General features: G+C 39.9%; 2 protein-coding genes across 4 annotated transcripts; one reads left to right on the top strand and one right to left on the bottom strand.

Annotated features, from left to right (window-relative positions):
- The first annotated feature begins 969 nt into the window (after positions 1 to 969).
- LOC124063378 (keratin, type II cytoskeletal 8-like) lies at positions 970 to 6,051 on the top strand. Its single transcript, XM_046396986.1, has 9 exons — positions 970 to 1,547; positions 3,309 to 3,517; positions 3,610 to 3,670; positions 3,796 to 3,891; positions 3,982 to 4,146; positions 4,265 to 4,390; positions 4,572 to 4,792; positions 4,906 to 4,964; positions 5,126 to 6,051. The coding sequence occupies exons 1-9, from the start codon at positions 1,062 to 1,064 to the stop codon at positions 5,302 to 5,304; spliced, it is 1,602 nt and encodes a 533-aa protein (XP_046252942.1). The 5' UTR covers positions 970 to 1,061; the 3' UTR covers positions 5,305 to 6,051.
- A 1,907-nt stretch (positions 6,052 to 7,958) lies between these two features.
- zgc:171775 (STKc_p38 domain-containing protein) lies at positions 7,959 to 17,661 on the bottom strand. 3 transcript variants are annotated; one of them, XM_046396989.1, is made up of 12 exons: positions 17,388 to 17,636; positions 16,025 to 16,154; positions 15,148 to 15,206; positions 14,777 to 14,888; positions 13,416 to 13,445; positions 11,614 to 11,661; positions 11,322 to 11,436; positions 11,118 to 11,189; positions 10,113 to 10,192; positions 9,856 to 9,934; positions 9,460 to 9,633; positions 7,959 to 8,812 (listed from the first exon to the last, which is right to left on the bottom strand). In XM_046396989.1, exons 1-12 carry the CDS (start codon positions 17,519 to 17,521, stop codon positions 8,751 to 8,753), a joined length of 1,095 nt encoding a protein of 364 aa, XP_046252945.1. In that variant the 5' UTR covers positions 17,522 to 17,636; the 3' UTR covers positions 7,959 to 8,750. The 3 variants fall into 3 exon arrangements, with proteins under 3 accessions (XP_046252945.1, XP_046252944.1, XP_046252946.1); XM_046396988.1 differs by having other exon boundaries at positions 11,118 to 11,436; positions 17,388 to 17,642; XM_046396990.1 differs by lacking the exons at positions 7,959 to 8,812; positions 9,856 to 9,934 and having other exon boundaries at positions 9,491 to 9,633; positions 11,118 to 11,436; positions 17,388 to 17,661.
- Positions 17,662 to 18,106: the final 445 nt, after the last annotated feature.

The following is an 18,106-nucleotide window of genomic DNA, read 5'->3' as shown; positions in this document are numbered from 1 at the left end:
ATGCAGCTGTTAAATCTAGGGCCGATTTTATTGTCCAATGAAATCAACATTGCAGCTATTTCTTCCAAAGTTTACCTTTCACTTTTTTCTTTCTTTGAAATTTTGTAATCCACATGTGCCTCACCCACTGCCTCCATAAATTGCACCAAATTACATTTACCAAATGTGCTTTTCTGCTACAGATATTCCAAACTTCTTTATTTAAAAAAGAAATGGTGTTGCTCTTCATACTGTGGTCAGTATGTTTAAAAAAAAAAAAAAAAAAAAAATCCAAAATATCGAGCTTATTAAATTTGACTCGGCACTCAAACCAGAAAGAGCTCCAATTAATGTACGATAGTTCTGCAATATCATTTCTGTGATTATATCATTATCACAGACATGAAGAACAATGCAGGACGGTCTTTAGATGGCTACTGTGTGGCAATGTTTTTGTGGCACAGAATTTCAGTGTTTGACAAGCAATTTATTGGTGAGTATAATGCAAGCTTTCATGTCTTCAGAAATCTCTGCACAAATGCAAACGTCGGCTTTAAAATAGCTGGTCAAAATATATTTTGCAATTTTATCTATTTAAACTTTAGCTCAACCTCTAAATGTTTATATCTTATAATGAAAAGCAGAAAATGGTGGATTGATAGGTGCCCACCTCACCCTCTCACTCTTCCAACCACCTACACACAGTAGTCAAACGAAAACATCTTTGCCAACATGTCCCCCCCCCCCCCCGGGCTCTAATGCCATTCCTCTGTGAGCACCTGGGTGTATCAAACTGATCACTTTACAGGGGAGGCACTCTTACCTGTCTGACAGGCTAAGTTGCTCCAAGCCAATCTGCCTGCCTACATGTGCACCTTACAGTATCCAGGTAATTGGAGGAGCAGTGAAGGGGAGGTGCAGGGGAGGTGGAGCTCACTGGGACCTCCTCCACAGTTGGAGGCAAATAAAAATCCATCACGGACAGGATGAAGATACTTAGAGGGATTTGACTCTCCTCTTAGTGTGCTCTGCCAAACTTCTCTCTGCTTCTTCTTTTGTCTGTGAATCCTTCCCTTCCAGTCATGTCGACCAGAACCAGTATGTCCGTGAAAACTGTCAGGAGCAGCATGAGTGGAGGCGGTGGCAGTTTCAGCAGTGGTGGTGTTGGTGGTGTTGGTGGTGCTAGTTTCAGCGCTGGTAGTTACAGCTCTGGTGGTGCTTTCAGAGCTGGAGGAGGAGGAGGAGGAAGAGTATATTCCTCAAGATCTGCCATTGTATCCGCCAGGCCACTCATAAGCAGTGGAAGTAGCTCAGTGATTAGGACAAGCATGGGTGGTGGTCTCGGCAGCGCTTATGGCGGTAGTTTAGGTTTTGGTGGTAGTAGCTATGGTGGTGGTATTGCTGTGGGTGGAGGATTGGCAATGCCTCCTATCACTAATGTCACAGTCAACCAGAGCCTGCTGGCTCCCCTGAACCTCGAAATCGACCCCAACATCCAGCATGTCCGTACCCAGGAGAAAGAGCAGATCAAGACTCTCAACAACCGCTTTGCCAGCTTCATTGACAAGGTGAGTCACCCTTTTTTGTCAGTTCATGAAACTGTCTAAAGTTTATATCTGACAGCATTTCACAAGAATGATGACTATATGACTAGGACGTGATATTCTCTACTTAAATGCTGCAGAATGTTATTGATATGTTAACTGTAAAGTGTGGTTCATTTGGTTGAACTATAAATGTTGATGTAAGTGAGTTGAGGAATATAAAACATTAGGAATTGATGGTGGATGTCCTGCACACTGTAGAGTACATTGACTTGTGCAGACTGCCTCTAAAGGGCCATCTGGACTCATTAAATATTACATGGCAGCCGATGCAATAATAATGATGCATACTAAGGGTAATTAGATAGAGCTGCCTCTAAAAACTAATATTACCTACACACTTATCAGTATATATGTGATTTAGTGTTCTCAGTCCAATATTGTGTGTTATCAGTTTCTACACTGACATTGAGAGCAGACCACTGCTCCTTTAACTTCTCTTTAAGCATGGGTGGCCCCCTGCCTCTACAGAGTGCAAAACAGGAAACACTAGAGTGGCCATATCCAGTGACTGGTAGGTCTTAGTATGAGGGGAGGAAAGGATCAGGTTATCACCCTTTCCCATGGCAGCAAGGACTCACAAACCTCCAGCAGTACTGCAGAAAGTGAACCCCATCTTACCTATTTGCAAATTATTACAATCTAAAGTGACAGCTGATGTTTTAAACATCTTCGCATTAACTTTTTTTAATTCCATTTGATGAGAGGCATCACCATAATTGAGCTTTTTAATTACCCCACCTGTACTTTCATGTACAGTTGAAGACCTTGAAAAGGAGATGAGGTGCTTTTTCTGAGGCGAAAATGAACATCACATGAACCGCGCCCTGTGAGAGAAAATGCTCAGTTAGTTTTTCTGCATAGCACACCTTGTCCAGCGTAACACAGCTGATCTGATCCAATCCTGCTCGTTCAAAGCAGACTTCTTGCTATTAAATGATTCAAAATTAAATGTTGTGCAATTAAGCATTAAGCATTTTACAAGTAGTGGTAAGGAAAAGAATGATCAAACGTATACTGAACATTTTCACTTCTATGAAACAGAATTATGACAGCTGGGATATATTTAAAGCACTAGCACCCAGTCCATGTGACAGTTAATAGCTTAAGGCACAAAGCATTAATTACTGAGGGCTGTGGCAGGCAAGTTCACTCAGTGAAAGTATGTATCCTGTAGAGAAGGGAGTGATCAGGGGAGGAGTGAGGCTGAGGCGTGGCACCGTACACCTCACTTAAAAAAATGCACAGCCAAAAAGAAGGGATGTGCTCAACCTTGAGGAAGGCAGAGCACTGTGCCTTGCAACAATCCTCTGTCTCCTAGTAACAGGCTTTGAAACATGTTTCAGACACTCTAAGATGATGACATCATTAAAGTGGAGAGAGGCTCCACATTGGATTGTGTCTTGAACATCCATGCCCCAAGGAGCTTTTTAATGCAATATTAGCGCATACAAGAGCTTTCTGTGTGGGAAAGTAACACACAGGTGTGGTTTGATGGATCACCAGAGGAAAGTACAACAATGAAGACAAACAGTTTTCTTACCTCTGAATGAGCTACCTAATCATGAATATAATCTACTTATTTGCCTTGATAAAATGAAAACAGGCATTGCTGAGTACACAAATCTATAAATGTGAATTATTTCCAGCACGCAGTCATATTCAAAGTTATGCCTTTCCCCAAGTGACAGGTCATCTAAACTTGGCAAATGATTTTACCTTTAGGTACGCTTCCTGGAGCAGCAGAACAAAATGCTGGAGACCAAGTGGAGCCTGCTGCAGGAACAGACCACCACCCGCTCCAACATTGATGGCATGTTCGAGGCCTACATCGCCAACCTGCGTAGACAGTTGGATGGGCTTGGCAATGAGAAAGTCAAGCTGGAGGGAGAGCTGAGGAACATGCAGGTGCTGGTTGAGGACTTCAAGAACAAGTGAGTTGATGCATGTCACACAGAAGCTGACCTAGAATGGTCAACATCCACTGTTGTTTTCCAACGGCTAATTTTTCTACTGTTTGTGTCAGGTATGAAGATGAAATCAACAAGCGTGCTAGTGTGGAGAATGAGTTTGTGCTCCTCAAGAAGGTGAGAGTGAATCTGCAATTCTAAAGCCTGTCACTCTACCAGGTTTCTGAAGACAGTGGAATCAATTTCAGCTTTCCCTCTGGCCCATCACCAATGCAGACCACTTCCTTCTTCTCTATTTACAGGATGTAGATGGTGCCTACATGAACAAAGTTGAGCTCGAGGCCAAGGTTGATGCCCTTCAGGATGAGATTAACTTCCTCAGAGCTGTCTATGAGGCGGTAAGAAAAATTCACTCTACTGAACAGAAAGAGATACTGTTCTGCCTTTGGTCTCCAGTTCATTTTACCTCATTCTTATCTTTTGTGCAGGAACTGCGTGAGCTCCAGGGACAGATCAAAGACACCTCAGTTATTGTGGAGATGGACAACAGCCGCAATCTGGATATGGATGCCATTGTTGCTGAAGTCAAGGCTCAGTATGAGGCGATCGCAGCCCAGAGCCGCAGTGAAGCTGAATCATGGTACCAGCAGAAGGTTGGTGGTGAAACTAATCTCGCCAATGCAAAACACATTTCCTGCAATGTCAAATCAAAGTAGACAGGATGTTTCTGGATGGAATCTGTGATGACAGGTATTTATCTTATTTCTTCAGTACCAAGAGATGCAGACCAGTGCAGGTCAAGCCGGAGAAGACCTTCGCAACACCAAGAGTGAGATTGCTGAGCTTAACCGCATGATTAGCCGCCTCCAGAATGAGATTGAGGCAGTCAAGGGACAGGTAAGCTCACAATTACAACTGAATAGCCCTCAGTTTCACTCAATCATACCCTCACCTTTGGACAAACCATTTAAGATGTTATTACTTTCCTGAATATATGCTAAAACCAGTTCCTGAACACAGGGCATTCTGAATCAGAGATATCATATTTGAAGCCTCTGTTAATTTTCCAACCTCTCAGCGTGCCAACCTGGAGGCCCAGATCGCCGAGGCTGAGGAGCGTGGTGAGCTGGCTGTGAAAGACGCCAAGGCCCGCATTAGAGACTTGGAAGAGGCTCTGCAGAGAGCCAAACAGGACATGGCCCGCCAGGTCCGCGAGTACCAAGAGCTCATGAATGTCAAACTGGCTCTGGACATTGAGATTGCTACCTACAAGAAGCTACTGGAAGGAGAGGAGTGCAGGTAAAAGCTTAACTAACTTTGGAATGACAGAACAAGAAGAAAGTGAATTGCATCACTTTGTGCAGGCAGCAACATCAGCAATTAACATTGCTCATTTATGTACTTCTTTGCAGAATTGCTTCTGGTGGTTCATCTGCAACCATCCACATACAGAGCTCAAGCGGCGGCTATGGTATGTAACAAAATATCCATTTACAGTTCAAGCCATTTCTTTCATGAAAGTTTAACTGAAAATGAGAAAACCTTCACTAAACATTTCAGTTTGGTTGATAGGTTAATGAAAAGAGAACAAAATGTAAGGAAATTCAAACCCATCTCATCTCTTCTTAAAAGGTCTAAGCTCAGCAGGAGCTGGTGCCTATGGTGGCGGAATTGGAATAAGCAGTGGCGGTGGCGGCATGATCATGAATGGCAGTGGCTTTGGCCTTGGAGGCGGCGACGGCATTCAGTTGAGAAGCAGCAGCAGCAGCAGCAGCTTGAGGACAAGCGGTGGCAGCATCCGTCGTTATTAAAAACATCTTATTCCCTCATTTTGTTCTCCTCCTCTTGACCCTTCTTTCTCATACAAGCTTTCATAAACCCCACCAGCTCATTCAAAAACATTTACATCTCACCATTGACAGCTGGCAAATCCATGCATACAGCTCTCTTTGACTCTCTGTGTTACTGCTCTCAGCATCACATACCTACAGGGAGTCAGAAACAACATTAGAATACAAGTAGAGGCAGAGAGATCATTAGACCAGAAACAAAGAGCAACAGAGATGTGAGTCAGTCCTCTTTTCCTTTGATCAGTCAGCCTGGCTGCCTTTTGGTTGCTGGATGTGCTGTTGTGCAGACAAGAGCATACTTGTAGTGTCATAACAGAGAATCCTAACAAGGCAACAATCATTGTACACAAAATGATAACAGCATTTCTTAGATTTGCACAGAGGGGATTCAACATTTACGAAGCATACATGACTGGCATAAATATACAGTAAAGTCCTCTTTTCTGCAATATCTCACATGTGTCATCTTGTTGTGCATCTTGACATCATCAAAAGCAGCCACATATGTTCATTATTCATTATAGGGATCCTCCTTCTCTTCTCCCATTCTGAAAGAAAATGAGTTACTCAATATATACATGGTTTTTGATCCTGTTTTACTTTCCCACTCTGAATAAAAAGGAACATGGATAAGGCTGACTGAGACCACCAGATTTATTGTGAATTTGTACCATCAAAATGTCTGGAATAAATCTGACTTCATATTAATTCTGTTTCTTCTTGTTTATTAATACAAATCAAATTTCCTTTTTGTCTGCAGTTCATCAGACGTATTCTAGAACAGACTTTTTTCTTTTAGATGAAAGAATGCTTCCATTTAAAAAGTCTTGTAGCTATGACAGTATTGTTACAGTATAGTATATAGTATTGTATATAGTATAGTATAGCATTGTTTTAAGAATTTCCCTTTAGGGATAAATAAAGGAATTCTGATTCTGATTCTGTTATATCAGATCATTCTCCAGTTATTATGGAACTCTGGCTTCAGTATAAATCAAATACAAAATCTAACTGGCGACTTCATCCAAAATTTCCTTTTTAATGTAATGTACTGGGAACATTCAATATTCGACTTGGAAGTATGTAAAACTTTCAACTGAACTGAATAGAGCCAAATCTTTAAATCCTTATGCAAATTTGGATCGGTCGGGCCTTTATATCCTGTGTTCAAATACATTCACTCTGACTTCTTCACAAGTCAAAGAAGAAGTTTAGTCTCACCATCGAACCACTGGCAGCAGAATTGCATCAAAACAAGCACATAGAGGGCATTATCATGGGTGGTTAGTTTTTATTATATGCAGATGACCTTTCGTTAGTCATATCTGACCCTGTGACCACAGTCCCAAAATGTCTGGACATGTTGTGTCATTTAACAATTTGGTGCAGCCTCAGGTAATACAATAAATTTAACAAAGAGTGTATTACTTCTGATCAATAACAAAGCAATAATAATGTCCTTTAATAAACATACACTCAGGGTAACAACTGGCCAACTGACCTATGTGGGAATCAAGGTAACATGTTGTTATAAAGAATTGTTCAAACATAATTTCAGATCAGTTATGGACCAGACCAAGAAGGGGACCTCAGCCACTTGTCAGCTCTCCCACGCCTTTCCTGGCAGGCCCTATTAAGTGAAGTGAAGATGGTCATTGTACCAAAATTTCTGTGCTTATTTCAGACAGTTTCCATTTTCTTACCAAAATTAACGAACTGGCAGAATACATTAGTATATTTATTTGAAATAGGAATAAACCACGTGCATGTAAATAAGTTTTAGAGAGACATAAAACAAACTGTTGCTTGGCACTGACATTTTTTAAATATTATTATTGGGCAACCAACAACCTTGGGCCTTCCCAATGGGGAAGGCCCAAGCTGGCTTGCTATGGAACAACATCCGTGTTCACCAGTTTCATTAGCCTCTATGTTGTGTGCTCCGCTACCACTGGTTGTGCAGAAACATATAGACAACACCATTGTGAGAGGCTCTCTATGTATATGGACTTAGTGCCATAAACACTTTGGCCATACGCTTGCATTGGTGTCCATGCCTCTTACTTCAAACTCTCTTTTTAAACCCTCTCTGATATAATTTTAAAAATATATATAATTTACCGAAGTCTCTATTTCTTTAGATACCTTCAAATTTGTAATTTTATTTGCACACTATTTATTTGAATTTGAATTGAATTTAAAGTCCTTCAAAGTCCTTCTTCTCGCATTCAAAGCCCTCAATGGTGACATATCATCATCATATCTTAAAGAGCTCACTGTATCCTATGATCTGACAAGTTCTCTGTGCTTTGCAAGGATGCAGAGTTATTTCTGGGGTCTCAAAAAGTAGTTATGAGGCTTCTCTGATGTGGAACCTTGTTTTATGTTCATTGTGCCATTGCTTAAACTAGATAAGTACACACACACACACACACACACACACAAGAACACAATGAATCCAGCTTCTTCTGCCTCAAATTCATATGATATAATGCTGCCCTCTAGTGTTCTATGATTCTATGACACTTTGGGCCTATTTTATTCCTTGTATCCATCTGAGCCCATTCAATTATAATACTCATTGTTAACATTGTTTAATAACAACATGTCATTTGTGTAATCTTTTATTTGAAAACAGTTGAGTTCCAACAGTAAAAATGATCCAAAATAATAATTTCCCACATCTTTCCAAATGAGTAAAAAGATAAATTGCACTAAATTGCACACTTTACATATTATGAATATGTTTCACAAAAGCATACAAAATGAGACATATACAATAACTGTGCTTGTAAAGTAAGACAAAATGTAACTAAGGGTAATTGTATTATAAGAGCGGGTTACCTTTCTGGGTTATCTTTTCTATTAATTTGCATTCTATTCAATTAAACAAATTGCAATTTATTTTACCATCCATTCTACAATAGTCAATAAATAAGATATTTTGTAGATAGTTTGTAGATGCTAGTTTATCCTTGACCTTGGAAAGAGAAGTTTTTAACAAAATAATATGAACTCATGGTTCACTTACTACTTTTCTCATTGCCTTCAACCTCTTCCTCCTGGATGGATTTATCATTTAATATTTCATACACCATGAGTTAGCATTATTCGGTCTACATATATTGTATGTACTAGAAGACAGCATTTTAGAATTTTGTGGTTTACTTTTTGGATGAAATCGGAGGTGCCAATTCTGATTTCTATTCAAATTAAAATCTAAATATTATCGAATAAAGACAACATTACTGCTAGAATTAGACTCTCTTTTTAAAGCCCTCTCAGGCCACCATACCAAGTAAAGCTGCCCTTTAGTAAATTGCATTGGAATTGCAATACAAATCAGATACACCCCAAAACTTCAGCATTCAGCAGGTGTTTTATGTGTACCAGCACATCACAGCATCCTACATGGCTGTCTTACTGGGGTCTTCAGGGTCGAAGGTCATGATCTCCATGTGTATAAGACCTGATAAGAAAAAAAAGGAAAGGAGTATTGAAAATAAGTGTAGGTTTATATTTGTATTAAGTACATTCTTAAAATTCTTAAAATACAGGTTATGCGATGCATCACAGTAAACACAGTAAACAAACTCCTTTCAGCCTTCAACAAACACACCTTGGCTGCTGATGTGCTCACAGTACAACATCTCATAAATACAACTGTCAACTGCCTTTTGCCCTCTGCTCCTCTCTAGACTGTTAACGTGCGTAAACTTCCTATCTGTCTCCCAGCAGAAGGCTTTATTTGATTCCAGCCTTCATATCTTCATAAAAGATGTTAAATTTTCTATTTCTATTTCTATTCCTATCTTCTATTCCTTCAAATTGCACTGCAATAACTTGTTTAAAGCGATCATATACCAAACAACTAATCAAGGCTGATGCTGTATGCTAATACATAAAGGAGTGATGATAATACAGTACGTGCTTTGAATTCCTTGGAAATGGCGATGGATTGTTCTAAGCAGACCAGATGGTGTGCATCAGATGCAGAATTCTCATTATGACCATAAAATACTTCAGACTTGACTTGGGTTTGCAAAAAATGACTTGTGAGCATCTCTGTCACAACCCAACAGTCACCTCCGGCCTCTTCCGGTCAGCCATACTTACTCTTCCACTCCCCAACAGCAAGCTCCAGGCTCTCAAATGAGTCGTCATAAGGCTCAGAGTCTGGCTCGCCCTCTGGGTCATGATATTCAGCCAGGTAAGGGTGTGACAGTCCCTGCTTTGCTGTCAGCCTTGTCTCTGGGTCCAGCAGTAACATACCCTCCAGTAGGTCTACAGCTACAAGTATCAAGACAGCAAACACTTTTCAGTTTTTCACATTATGTTTCAATTTTCACATTTCCTGAATCAATACTTGGCTATGAAACTCTGCTCTCTGCTCACTGGAGTTTCAAGGGTGCGTCTCTCTCTATATACACAAAGGAAATTGGTTTATTTTTCAATTAAAAACATGCAATAAGTTTTAGTTTTAAGTGAACAAGTAGAGGCAGTACAGCGTACCATTTTCATCCATGGATGAAAACACTTCCCTGAAGTTTTTCTTCTTCTGTGGTGGAAGACCTTGGACATATGATTGTGCCTGGAAAACAGCCAAAGATGGCACCATTTCATTCCAAAACATGAAAAGAACATGATGCAAGGAAAGGCAAAGTAGCTGCAACTTTCTGTGGATATTTAGAAATGCACACATTATGAGTTGGCTTGAATACCAAATAGAAGAGCTGCACAGAGCTTATGTTAAAATTTGCAAAACTTACATCTTTACTCTGCATCCTTTGAACCAGGGAGGAGTCTGGTGTTCCTGTCAGACGGAGGATCTTCTTCAGCTGATCAATGCCTGAAAAGGCTTATTAAGGAAGCCTCTTGAGACACAGTATACAAAGTATACATCTGGTGTCAGAGCAGGCATTTGCATTAAAGACACCTGCTGCATATATCCTGCACAAAACCTAGCATTACTGTATTACAAAGTTTAGCTGCTTCCTTTCATTTTTTTTATCTGAAAAATCTATGGGGTTATTTGAAGTAAGCCTATTGATTCCATATGTCTAGCTAAAGGGGTGTTTTGGCAATTTATTACAAGGACAGGAAGCTGAAAGGTAGAGCTGAGAGGAGGCACATTAAAAGGAGAAGAGCCTGGAGGGAAAGTACTGCTAAATACTGTGGAATTACAGCTATTGACCGAGGAACATGGTGAAAAGATGTAGTAGCAGGGCTGTCCTAAGCATGTCATATCACATGATTCTATTTTAAGAAATGTAATCATGCTATGTAGTGGAAATAATCCAGAAAATACAGAAATCTGTGCCCTCTTTTTCTGTCCGGTGGAAGTATCTCCTGTCAGAGCTCTCATAGCTTCATGATGATAAGCACAAGTCCAGTCAGAGCTCTGAGGAGATGCTAGAAGTACACAAAAAGAATAGATATGAATATTTATATTTAACAGGTAAGTGCAGTTGACTGACCCTTTAAGCTGACTCTTTTTACAAATCTGGATGTTTTTTGAAATAAAAGTAAGTACAGTAGGCCTGAATGTAGATGAGATTGGTCTGGACTGAGTTTAGACCCTTTAATCCTTCATGACGAGTAATGGACCTTAATGTGTAAAATCAGTGGTGTACTTCTTTAATGCTTACAGTGCTTCCTCAAAACTTTTCAATATTTGAAACATAAAAAATCCTTGAACATTTTGAGTATCCAACTGCCAAAATTGAGCATACACATCTTTATTACAACCCAGTGAGGTGTATGTGCAAGGATACTGTCATGTCCTTGGAAAAGCACCTGGCCTGTAATCAGCTCGGCCAGGATACAGGCAGCTGACCACACATCCACTGTGATGAAGGGGCACAGAGAGAGAATTTTAATAACAAAAATCAAATCTCTGTCATAGCATATTGCAGTATTCTGTTGTATTTTCAACACGCTGAAAATTATTATTTGTATGAGGGAGGTAATATTAGTACCTGTCTGACTGTAGTGCATCCAGTTGAATATGACCTCTGGCGCTCTGTACCACCGTGTCACAACATAACCAGTCATTTCGCTCTCCGTCTGTCTGGCTAGTCCGAAATCCAGAATCTAAGAACAGTTACAGTTAGATCGGTTTTCCAATTGTTTTTGGTTTTTTTGTCAAGTAAAATGTAAAAATGTAAAAAAAAAAGTCAAATGTAAATTAAGTATGTTTTCATATGTAAAATGAAAACACATTTCATCTTGACCTGAACAATCTGGTGTGCAGCTTCTTTTTCAACGAACCTTTAATTCACAGTTCTCATTCACAGCAAGGTTACCAGGTTTCAGATCCTAAAATTAAATAAAACAACAAACAAACAAACAAACACACATGAGGTTTCTTAATGCCACAAACCCTATTATGACTTGTAGTAAATACATGATGAAATAGTCAAAGCAATGAAATTTCATTCATTTTGCTGAGTGTTGTATGCCCAATATGAAGCCACAGATGGTCAGCTTAGCCTTGCATGAAGAGTGAAAACAAGAGGAAACAGCTAGCCTGGCCCCATCCAAAGGTGACAAAATCCACCTGCCTGCACCTCTGATGCTCACTAATTAACATCCAGTTTGTAGTGTCAGACAAGTTAACTGAAAAACATAATGAATGTACTCAACAGTAGGCACAGCTTATTGAAAACCTTCCTTGATGCTTCTTGCAGAATATAAAGAAAGTGACTCTACCACTGGACCATGTCAGCTTTGTACATACACTTTTGAAGGCTGCAATCCCCTTAGCTGGCCTTCCATTGATGAGGCACAGGGCAGCAGGTGAAAAACTGTTCACTCCATGAACATTAAAAAAAATAGAAAAATAAACAAAATGTCTCCATCTGTCCATCCTTGGAGAGGGATCCCTTCTCTTTCACTCTCCCTGAGATTTCTTCCATTTCTTTCTGCTTAGAGGGTTTTTGGGGGTAGTTTCTCCCTCACTCAAATCAAGTATCTGAGGGTGTTGTGAAGCTTCTAGCAGCAATACGATTTGTAATTTTGGGCTATATAGATAAAACTGACTTGATTCAAATGCATGATGAATTATCCAAACTGATTTTGGCCTACATTTGCTCCACATCCTGCTCTGTTGAAGCTTAACTTGCACACTAAAGAAACCACTCAACAGCAGGACAGCAAAGCCTGAAGATGGTAGATGGTATAATCAAAATTAATATTACCTTAATTCTAATATGTATAGTGGATATTGAATACATTTGCAATGAGAACGAAGTACAAAAACTGAGTAACTGTTGTTACTCAGCCCAGTTCCAGCAAAAGCTGCCCTTAAATAGCTCCAAAGCCTCTGCAACCACACATGACATAATCTGTATTTAACAGGTAGAAAAAATGAAGGTATTTACTGACAGCTATATAGATATTTTAGATATGATATATCAGATTTCTATGTCATTATATTGGTTCTTTCATTTTATTTAGGTTTTCCCTTGTACTCGCTCAGTTTCACTTGTACATGACGTACAAACAAATACATGACGTATAACTCTAGATGTCCTGCACTGATACAGTTGCAAGGTTCATACACTCTCCACCTTAACAGGCTTAACAATGACTAACCTTTGTAGGTTAGGACACACAGCATGTAGCTTTAATACACATCTGGAGTTGTTAGGAGGCACGTTCCCACTCTTCTGACACAGAGACTTTTAGTATTAAACTTCTATCAATATCCAGATTAGATTAGTGAATGAGCAGACCCCAAATTGTAGAAGTAACAGAGCATACTAGGACAAGAAATCACACCAGTGTGACTCATTATTTAAATGGTGATATAATTCTTCTGATCTAAGTTGTATGACCTACATTTCAAGCCATCTGATTGGTTGACTCACCTTCTTGTCCTGACAGAAGGTGAATCAACCATCTGATTGGTTGATTCACCTTCTGTCAGGACAAGAAAGCAAATAAGTTTATTTCCCAAAATGTCAAACTATTCCTTTAAGAGCACAACTCAAGTAAATACACACTGCTTACCAGTGAGTCACCAAGGCTACAGTAAGCAGTGTATTAAATAAACAGATTGAAATACTAACCCGATGAATGATCCCAGCAGAGTGAATATACTGTAAAGAAAGAGAACATACTGTAGATGTAAGCAGACAGTATAAACCAGCACACATAGACATATTGTCCATACACAAAGTTTAGCAGAGTACACAGACCAACATGCTTATGGCTCACTAAATGGCATGCCGATGTGAGGGTCGCTTTTGCTGTATTTTCCATCCCTCAGAGCAAAATCTGACTTTCACAGTACAAAAGAGCGTTTAAAGGACACATAGGTACACAAATAGAAAAAGGAAATGATCTCAGGATTAAAGAGGTTTGCAAATTAATTCAGAGACAAAAGGGCATTTACGAGAAGTCAGACCCTCCTCACCCCAGCTGCGCTTTGAGATCCTGCCCATGAATATCACAAACAGGATCTGAGACAAGGGGCAGCCTTGTTGGAGTCCAACACTCACTGAAAAACAAGCCCAGTAAAAGTGATTCTGTGACAATCATCATCTTGATGATTTTCACTTGATTTGGGAACCCACAGGCAACAATATTGGTGCTTATGATAGCAGTCACTTCAGTCCTTCACATACAGTGCTAATATAGCAGTTTCATTTAGAGAAGCTTTAAATAATTTCGTCTAATACTATCTTTGGACCTTTCAGCCTTTGATTTAGCTTCCCAACAGGTTAGATCATGGGCTCATGCAATATTTACTATCAGGTGTTAAAAGAATTGTGATATGGAAAATTATAAGGAAATATATCAGTGAACATAAAAACAAAACTTTCTGTTCAGTGCAAAGATTAGGTTTGGTGTCCTACTTGCACTGAAATGGTATGTGATTTGCTTAATTTCTATAAGGACTGAACAGTCTGAAGTAACAACATCCCACACTTCTGCAGAAATCAGGATTGCATATTGGCTCTTTGCAGATGTTGCAGTGCAAGTCTCCCAGTGCACATCGGGGTGGTCTGTAGCGAGATGTGAAGTCTGAGACCCTGTCCCAGCCTAAAATAATGAATTGGGTCTGAGAGTGAGAGCTTCTGTTTTATCTACAGGCTTCAATTATTTTTGCTTTTGTTGTTATTTGTGTATCCCTATCCCACCTGACCACGGGCGAGAGGCGGGGTTCGCCCTGAACCTGCCACCAGTCAGTCGCAGGGTTGACACACAAAGAAAGACAACCACACACACGCACACACTCACACCTAGGGAGGAAGGGGGAGTACCCAGAGAACACCCACGCAGGCACAGGGAGAACATGCAAACTCCACACAGAAGGGCCCAGACCGGGATTCAAACCTGGAAGGTATGTAATGTTTAATTTCCTGTAATGTATCTTAGTATTAACACCAGGTGCGTGACAAAGATCAAGTGAGTAAAAAATTGTTACCTTGAGTCCTCTCAGAAGCTGGTAGAACAGGTAAGTGATAATGCGATCAGTTAATCTCCGCTTCTTCATGATGTGGCCTAAATCCTGGGCTACGAATGGCATTACCATATAACTAGAGAGAAGGAGAAGTAGAGTGAGGAAGACAAACAGCGAGAGAGAGAGAGAGAAGGGAAATATGAAAAGACATAATAATGAACAAATAGGTGAGGGACAAATGGACATACAAATGCACAAGCCAACCAAAACAATCATAACAAGCTTGCTCTCGCACATCCTTAGCTGAACATTTCATGCATGCACCCACATGCACACGAGGTCTCAACAAGCTGCAACAACTGACAGAAAAATGTGGTTTTTGACTTCCAACTTACAAGGTTTGGAATTTTTCCAGCGTAGAGTCAGGGGTGAAGACGTCAAGGAGGCAGATCACCTTCAAAGAGGAACACGGCAAAAACATTAGCACCCAGTGGTATGTTTGTTGTGGCTAATCTATGAAGATTCAAGAGGTCACATGCTGTTCTTACTCTTAATGCAAAAACAGAAGATGACAACACAAAATGGATCTCAAGTATTTTGCTGACATGTCTCCTTATGACAAAATAATCGCAATATTAGCTAATAAAATTAAAAGTCAGGGGATTTGTGGCTTTCCAAAGCTTGACTCAGTCAAAGGCAGTTATGTAAGTGTTTGTAGTTCATCAAAGTTTTCAGCAAAAATAATGAGCCATGAGGGCGCCGTCAATACACAACACTGCCAGCTTGTCAGAAAGAATTGATGAAGTTATGGGCTCTTGTTGAATGGTCAACAAAGTATTCTTTACCTAAAAGTCATCTCATCTCTCTCTTGAGATTTGAACGAAGAGACCGAGTTGAGGAACTTTGAACAGAAGTTTAAAGTCCCAGTGTGTAGGATTTAGTGGCGTCTAGTGTTGTGCCTACAAAAAAATGTAGAGAATTTGAAAGGCCCTCAGTGCTTGGGTTGTCCTTTCTGGACTACTATAGGAGGAGGACCTGCTCCATCTTTAGATATAAAATGCTCAATCTAAAGTAACAAAAACACAACAAATCTTAGTTTCAGTGAATAAAACACAAATGAACATGAATTATGAATATTATATTGCAAACTGGACCTTATTATAAATTTGCTCCTTAAACCATAAACCCTAGACCTTTTAACAAGTGGTGCTTTCGGCAGGACATTTGTTATATCATTCCAAATCCATGGACACCTTTTAGTCAAGTTCTTACATTTTCATGCTGTATGTGGCGGAGCAGCCTGAGCTCCCTGTAGGCCCGTTTGGCATGGATGAGCGACTGGAAAGGACGATACAGCTTTTTGATGGCCACCTGCTCCTTCGTCTTCTGATCAATGGCAGAACTAAACGGGAATAAAAAAAGAAAGGGAAGAGGTGGTTTATTGATGGATTGTTACATGTATAAAATGTTGAAAAATAATGCGAAATTCCCAACACAATTTCTTAGAGCATAAGATGACTTCTTTCAGATTCTTTTGTGTGACCAAGAGTCCAAAGCCCAAAGATATTCAAATTAGATTCACATGTAAAACATTTGAGATGCGATAAAGCAAAAAATGTTTGGCTTAATTTCATGACAAATGACATAAATAAATTGTCATCAAAATTGTGGTTATTTATTAACTAGTCAATTAACCGACTAATCACCTCAACTCTGCTGTAATTGCACATAAATGAATTTCCTTTCTACTTGCTTCCAGTCAAGACTTTACAGTACTGCAGTGAGAATCATTTCTTTAGGCATTTAGAGTTTCTTTGTGAGTACATGGGATGAAAGAACGTCTTGACCAGATTAATAACATTTCTTTATTCCTAACAAAAAAATATACAAGCTCATGAGAAACGACTATTCAGGGCCAACGTCCCCTCCGTCATACACTGACCAGTTGTGATAATCTATGATCTTTGTCTGTCAGTGGCTTATCATTACACAGAACTGTGTTTCGGGTATCTTGAATTCCTGTGGGCTGTGCTCCTCTGTGTTGGTGGAAGAGATTCTTGTCCTATCGGAGGACCTGCATTGACTTGCTGACTTGCCTCAGGCGGACAATAGTGCCTCTGTTAGCAGATGTCAGAGTAATTAGGCCTCTTGGAGTGCATGTAACATATTCTGAGAGCGGAATGCAGAGTAAAGGCCTCCATAAACGTGGACAGTCTATAGAAAAGTCAATAGAAAATCGTTTGTGATGTCAAGTATTCAAACACTGGTGGTGAACAACAAAGACAAGCATCTTTGGCAAAACAGCAACACTGGCCTGTCACGTTTACAGTCACATAATACTAATCAATGTATGTTGGATAAACGTAATTTTAACTCTCTAAGTGTGGTCTATCAGGCGAAATTAAACATGTTAATGTTCCTATGAGGCATAGTTTTATTCTTGGGTGGGATGAATCGTCAAAAATCCTTTTATGTGCAATATTTTATGACTTCTACTTCATGTAGCAGGATTACCGCATATATTAAAGGATTATTAGACTAAAAGGCCGAACAAAACAAAGCGATTTACTCTTTGCAACAGCCAGTCCACGTCAGTATGCCCGAAGGCGTGTACCTCCTGACCAGGTAAACTCACCAAACTGTCCCGTAAGCTCCGGAGCCGATCGCCCGCAGAGCCGTGTACCTCTCCGGGATGTCCCACGTCGTTTTCTGGACCTCCAGTCTGTGGAAACCTGGTCTGACGGGGGAGTCCTTCCCTGGAGACTCCATGGCGCTGTTCTGTTTTAATTTCCAGCTGGGCTTATAGCCATAAAACGTCCTGACAGTCTTGGACTTTTAACTTGTCAGGTGAGCTCTGACAGCAAAGGTAAGACACGCTGGAGGAAACGCCCTCATGTCTCCACAGCCAGCCCCCTCGGCGCGTGCCGCGCCGTCGTTTCCTCCGACAGACACGTGCACGTACGCAACCTTAGCTGTGCTAAATAAGATAAAGAATAATACAGCTAAATTTAGTCAAATAGCATTCTTTTTTCTCAAGTAAAAATTGTGAAGGTTGTAATTTCACAATTGCGAGGATTAACTCGCATCAACTGCTTTTCCTTTGCATTATTTAACCATTTTAATGTACTTTTAATAGTTGTGATTTTTTCACTGCTGGACAAAACAAACACTGTCAAAGTGTTGGTGATACATTTCTCACCATTTTCAAAATTCTCACAAACCGAACAATAAATTTATTAATGCAGAAAATAATTAGCAGGTTATCACCATAATGAAAACATTCATAATTATTCAGTATAAGTCAAACTGAGCTCCACCCACACCAACAACAAGAGTAAAATATAAATTTTTGCT

This window comes from Scatophagus argus, chromosome 8, assembly GCF_020382885.2.
Source record: "Scatophagus argus isolate fScaArg1 chromosome 8, fScaArg1.pri, whole genome shotgun sequence".
Taxonomy (NCBI): Eukaryota; Metazoa; Chordata; class Actinopteri; family Scatophagidae; genus Scatophagus; species Scatophagus argus.
Note: the sequence above shows the minus strand (reverse complement) of the source record. Positions and strands in the feature narration are given on the sequence as shown.

Coding starts and splice junctions, on each gene's coding strand:
- LOC124063378 (XM_046396986.1), top strand. CDS start 1,062: ATGTCGACCAGAACCAGTATGTCCGTGAAAACTGTCAGGAGCAGCATG. Junction 4,147..4,264: donor AATCATGGTACCAGCAGAAG/GTTGGTGGTGAA, acceptor TTATTTCTTCAG/TACCAAGAGATGCAGACCAG. Junction 4,391..4,571: donor TTGAGGCAGTCAAGGGACAG/GTAAGCTCACAA, acceptor CCAACCTCTCAG/CGTGCCAACCTGGAGGCCCA.
- zgc:171775 (XM_046396988.1), bottom strand. CDS start 17,521: ATGGAGTCTCCAGGGAAGGACTCCCCCGTCAGACCAGGTTTCCACAGA. Junction 9,634..9,855: donor TTCATCCATGGATGAAAATG/GTACGCTGTACT, acceptor TGATACTTGTAG/CTGTAGACCTACTGGAGGGT. Junction 8,813..9,459: donor TGCTGTTGGGGAGTGGAAGA/GTAAGTATGGCT, acceptor TTTTCTTATCAG/GTCTTATACACATGGAGATC.